Raw genomic sequence first — 6,120 nt, 5'->3', positions numbered from 1 at the left:
TGCACGGTGAGGAGGAGAGTTTGAGTGGCCAAAGACTCTCCAAGGATCACAGCTAGGGAATTGCAGAGATTAGTTGAGTCTTTGGGTCAGAAAACCTAAAAAAAAAAATCAAACAGCCCCTACATCACCACATGTTGTTCAATAGGGTTTCAAGAAAAATTCTCCTTGCTCATCCAAAAACAAACTCCAGCATATTCACTTGTCAGACACAATGAACATCAAATGGCACTGGTTACTATGGTCAGTCAGATGAAACTTAAAAAAAATAGCTTTTTGGCAGCAAACCCATCAGATGGGTTTAGTACAAACATGGATAAAAAGTACCCCACACCCACGGTTAAATATAAATATACTGCAGGATCTTTAATGTTGTGGGGCTGTTTTTCTGCCGGAGGTCCTGGACATCTTGTTTAGATGCATGGCATCATGGAGTCTATTCAATACAACAGATAAAAAAAATCTAAACCTGACTGCCTCTGTTAGAAATCTTATAATGGGCCGTGGTTGGATCTTCCATCAGGACAATAATCCAAAACAAACATCAAAATCTACACAAAAATGTGTCACTGGGCCAAACAGGGATAAAACGTACCCCATGCCCATGGTTAAATATACTGCTGGATCTTTAATGTTGTGGGCCTGTTTTTCGGCAGGAGGTCCTGAACATGGATTCTATCAAATAACAACAAATAAAAAATCTAAACCTGACTGCCTCTGTTAGAAATCTTATAATGGGCCGTGGTTGGATCTTCCATCAGGACAATAATCCAAAACAAACATCAAAATCTACACAAAAATGTGTCACTGGGCACAAAATGAAGCTTTTGCCATGGCCGTCCCAGTCCTGTGACCTGAACCCTATAGAAAATGAGTGAGGTGAACTGAAGAGAAGACGCACCAACATGGATCTGTGAATCTGAAGGATCTGGAGAGATTCTGTATGAAGGTTTGGTCTCTGATCTCTTATCAGGTGTTCTCCAAACTCGTCAGCCATTATAGGAGAAAACACAGAGCTGTTATCTTGGGAAAAGGGTGTGCAATAATTGGGTGCCAATAATTGTGGCCAACAAGAACTAGAGATAGCATTTATTTCACAATGAGATTTTACCTCCACTTTCAATTGTTTTACTTCAGTGATAGAATAGAATTTTGTGTTTTTTTTTTATGAAAGATCAAAAGGATAATTATTCATTATATATACAGTGGGTACGGAAAGTATTCAGACCCCCTTAAATTTCAATTGGGTTTAAGTCAGGGCTCTGGCTGGGCCATTCAAGAACAGTCACAGAGTTGTTGTGAAGCCACTCCTTCGTTATTTTAGCTGTGTGCTTAGGGTCATTGTCTTGTTGGAAGGTAAACCTTCGGCCCAGTCTGAGGTCCTGAGCACTCTGGAGAAGGTTTTCTCCACACATACCGCTTAGAATTAAGGCCAAAAAGTTCTATCTTGGTCTCATCAGACCAGAGAATCTTATTTCTCACCATCTTGGAGTCCTTCAGGTATTTGATAAATATATAAATGTGAATGGAGAAAATGATTGTTGCCTTCAGAATGCTATAGTTACAACATCTGCCAGCAGGGTTTGAACTTTAACTTTATGTGATTTAACACATTAAGAAACTAAACTATGTATTTAATTTTCATATAATTTTTTCTTAGATATTTCAAGAAGTTCCAGTACTGCTCTTACACCCCACATGTCCGAAAGTGTAAACCGAACTCAGATGGACTCTCTTCTTTTGAAGATCTGCTTGCTAATGTGGTTCTTCGTGTGTCGGTGTGGGTCATGGCTTTTATCACCTGCTTTGGAAACCTCTTTGTCATTGGGATGCGGACGGTCCTGCGGGCTGAGAACAACCTGCATGCTCTCTGCATCAAGGTTTTGTGCTGTGAGTACCAGAGGTATACATTTTACCTTTGCCCACATTATATTAAACACTAAATATATTTTATAAGTTAAAAGCATGCGGCCAAGTCTTTTAAGAGATCAGCATTAATGACACCAGAGGGCACATACATCTGTTTTTTAGGTTTATTTCTACTATAATTGGCTGACTGTTATGAAACCAATGTGATGCAAGCAGAAGCAGCTGGCACTCCTGGAAATAAACCATTTTCTAGGGCACTGAGCTCTCAAATTATAAGTGTTCCTGCACCCATCATGTCCTCTCAATTACATCAAGCATTACATATAGCAAGCTATGTCTCAGTTATCCATTTACCTTTAAAAAAATGTGGATTTCGTCTCACTGAAGAGCTCTCCCCTATGCTTTCAGCAATCAGATATGTGCGACAGCAGTTGACAATATTATTTAGTTCTAAGTTCTTATGTCTAAGGTATCTGAGAAGCCTTTTCTCCAGGTCCTCTTGCTGTCAGTCCCCTTTAACCAAAGAGTCTCACTGTTGACAGTCTCCAGCCTGACATTCAGCTTGAAAGGCTGTCGTGATTGGACGGGAAATCTATAACCTTGTAACAATTCTATTCGCACAGGATTCGTACTCTCTTACAATCACCTTCAGTAATCAATTCTAACTCTTGCTGGAGTTCTTGAGCTGGTGCCATTAATCAATGCACCCTGTTTGGAATGGGAAGCACTTCCGTTTTTGCCTATAATGTCTTTACCACATGTGCTTCGGTCACGTACCTGTGCTGTGCCTTGTAAAAATTGATTTCTGGCCTGCTGGTGTTGTGATTTGTCTTTTAAAAATAACATTTTATACATTTTGTATTGTGCAGGAATAGCTCCAACATTCTGGCGCAAGACCAAATTATAAATCAGGAAGCTACTTGTTCATTAATGAGTTCTGCTTCTGGCATCCAGTGAGTAATAGCTGTTTACCACAATGCATCATTTGTCCCTAGGTGCAGACTGCCTGATGGGGGTCTATCTGTTTTTCGTGGGAGTCTTTGATGTAAAGTTCCGTGGCGAGTATAACAAGAACGCTAAGCTGTGGATGGACAGCCTGGAGTGTCGTATCATCGGCTTCCTGGCTATGTTGTCCTCTGAGGTTTCCGTCATGCTTCTCACTTATTTGACCATGGAGAAGTTCCTGGTCATTGTTTTTCCTTTCAGCCACCTGCGACCGAGCAAGTGCCAAACCTTCACCGTTTTGACCTCTATATGGCTGTTGGGTATCTCTATCGCTGCAGTGCCTCTGCTTAATGAGGAGATGTTTGGGAATTATTATGGACACAATGGAGTGTGTTTCCCCCTTCACTCTGAACGTCTGGAAAAGCCCATTGCAAAGGGATATTCCACTGGGATTTTTCTTGGTGAGATCTGCCACTGGTGAAAAATATTTGATGTATAACAGATATTTTTTGATCTTTTGAAATAAAAAGAGTTACTCCAGTCCAATACTCTAATCCCTTCCCCAGTACACAAAGACCATTCATTGAAACTAAGCTGCAAAAAATGTGATGTCACATCCTCAAGCAAAAAATGCAGTAAACATGTTTTTTTACAATTTAATATAACTGTTGTCTATTTTAATATATTTTAAAATATGTATTATTAATTTATTTCTGTAATGGCAAAGCTGAATATTTTCAGCCATTACTCCAGTCTTCAGTGTCACATGATCCTTCAGAAATCATTCTAATATTCTGATCTGGTGTGCAAAAAACATTATTATCAATGTTGAAAGTTGTGTATAAATATTGTGTGTGTAAACTACTACACATTTTTTTCAGTATTGTTTGATGAATAGAAAGTTCAAAAGAACAGCATTTATTTGAAAAAAAAGACGTCTTTACTGTCATGTTTGATCATTTTAATAAAAGTATTTTTATTATATTTTTATAAATCTTGCTGACCCCAGTCTTTTGAATGGTAGTGTATTTCACAGTGTAACCTTAACCTTTTTTTTTTTTTTTTTTTTTAATTATTAGTCATTATGTACACACAGAAATTAGCCAATCATAACAAATGTCATTCATATATTCTTAATGATATAGCATGCAAAAATCACCTGTTTATTTCTATGGGTCAGAAACAGGGTGGGTGGGATATGTCATGTAAAACTAAATGATGGCAAGTTTATAAATACCTATGTTATTGTTTTTTATGCAGGAAACTGACTGACAAATGTGGAGAAAACTAAAATTATAAAAAGTATGGAATATGTTGTTTCAACCTCAGGATTCTGAAGAATATCTGACTTGCGTTTGTGCCACATATTTTTAATTGCTACTGATGGCACTCGTTTATTCACGACACCAACCATACTGAACTGATGAAAGCTATTTTCCGGCACATTTAGCCTGCTCTCAGTGGCACACTTAAGAAACCTCTTAGTCACAGTACAGAGATGGCCTTGACCCGTTTTCATTATGCTTTGTGCTGTTGTTCAATCAGAGTTTTATGTTTATACTTGTAGGACTTAACCTGGTGGCCTTCCTCATCATTGCCGTCTCCTACTCCAGCATGTTTTACTCCATCTATAAGACAGGCATCAATGCCACAGAGCTGCGTGGACGGCTGCACAGGGATGTGGCAATGGCAAACCGCTTTTTTTTCATCGTGTTCTCTGATGCCCTCTGCTGGATTCCCATATTCCTGGTCAAAATCCTTTCCCTGCTGGAATTTGAGATACCAGGTTAGTTGGTCCTAAAGCTACATGAAACAAATAATGCACTATATTTTACTGAAAGAAAAGAAAATGTATTTTGTATTTAATGTCTCTCTCAGGAACAATAACATCTTGGGTGGTGATCTTCATCCTCCCCATCAACAGTGCCTTGAATCCCATCCTGTACACACTGACCACCAGTTTCTTCAGAGAGCAGGTGGAACTTTTATGGTGCCATTGGCAGAGACAGCCCAAACTCAAACTGGACCGCAAGAGCCTCACCAGCTCTGTTATCTACACGGATCCCTCAAGGTCTTCTTTCTACCATCGCAGCTTCAACCCACATATATCTATTTTAGACATAGATGGCAGGTATAGATAAAAATGTTCTATATTATGGACATTGCATTTGTCTGTAGTGGATCTACAGAGTTTTCAGAGTGCCGGAGCACTGAAAGATGATGTCCTGGTAGAGTCTTTTTGCTGGTGAACAGGCATAATCATGAATTGCAATCAGATGCTACAATGAAGGCCTAAATGTATCTAAAGATATGGTTGGACAATAATGAAAAAGCACTAAAGGGGTCATATGATGTTGCTAAAAAGAATATTATTTTGTGTATTTGGTGTAATGAAATGTGTTTATGCGGTTTAAGGTTAAAAAAACATTATTTTCCACATACTGTACATTATTGTTTCTCCTCTATGCCCTGCCTTTCTGAAACACGCCTGTTGCATCGCGATGCGTAAACATAAAACCATGTCTGCATTTGTGATCGGAGAAATGACAAACAACAAGGGCTACTCTACACTGCTCAAAACTCGCATTTGAATCATCAGTGGCAAATCCTTTAAATATGAAAACGTACTTACAGTCTGTGAGTCAGAACAGCCAGCATTGTAGTCTACTCTACCAGGATCAGGAAACAGTCCTCCATAAAATGCGCTGCACACATCTGAATATTTGGGTTGAAGTGTTCTGGAACAGTGTTGTAAATACAACTTAACCACTGATTTCTAGTCGTGTCCTCTTTTGGAAGGCCAAACAAAGTAGTTTCACAACAAAACACACAGCGTCACACACGGCGGGCTAGGGTGAGCGGCGGCCGGCAGGCTTGAGAACGGCGTGGCCGGCGGGCTTGTGGCAGCCACATGTGACGACCCCGGGCTGGACTTCGTCCACGGTGAAAGCCAATCCGGCGATCCACAGCACGAAGTTGATGTATTTCCTCAGCGACCAGCACGGATCAGCTCTAGGCATGACGAAGCGGATATCGTCCTCTTTTGGAAGGCCAAACAAAGTAGTTTCGCTTTCACAACAAAACACACAGCTCTTCACGACATGGCGGCAACAATAATACTACAGCGAAACAAAAGTTATGCCTTCTTTCTTTGCGTGAACATTTGGGCGGCGTTATGCAAATCTTCCCACACAGTGACGTAGACATGTGGGGGCGTGTAAGAACGAGCCGTTTTAGGTAGGAGTGGTTGAGTCTTAACTTTTATAAAGAATATCTCTTTGGATTTGAGACTTTAGTCTTTGCAACTTT

The 6,120-nt window shown here is 39.8% G+C and overlaps 1 protein-coding gene across 1 annotated transcript in view; it reads left to right on the top strand.

The window, feature by feature from the left end:
• The window catches only part of LOC107587923 (relaxin family peptide receptor 2), a 20,828-nt gene that overhangs the window by 13,211 nt on the left and 1,497 nt on the right, over nucleotides 1–6,120 (top strand). Inside the window, exons 15-18 of the mRNA XM_016275889.1 lie at nucleotides 1,658–1,887; nucleotides 2,862–3,272; nucleotides 4,379–4,597; nucleotides 4,690–4,942. Of these exons, the coding sequence (XP_016131375.1) occupies nucleotides 1,658–1,887; nucleotides 2,862–3,272; nucleotides 4,379–4,597; nucleotides 4,690–4,942 (1,113 nt within the window). The remainder of the gene's footprint in view (nucleotides 1–1,657; nucleotides 1,888–2,861; nucleotides 3,273–4,378; nucleotides 4,598–4,689; nucleotides 4,943–6,120) is intronic.

The sequence above is a fragment of the Sinocyclocheilus grahami genome, unplaced genomic scaffold (genome assembly GCF_001515645.1).
Source record: "Sinocyclocheilus grahami isolate Dianchi unplaced genomic scaffold, SAMN03320097.WGS_v1.1 scaffold6.1, whole genome shotgun sequence".
Taxonomy (NCBI): Eukaryota; Metazoa; Chordata; class Actinopteri; order Cypriniformes; family Cyprinidae; genus Sinocyclocheilus; species Sinocyclocheilus grahami.
The sequence above is the reverse complement of the archived record's forward strand: the minus strand, read 5'-3'. Positions and strand labels throughout refer to the sequence as shown.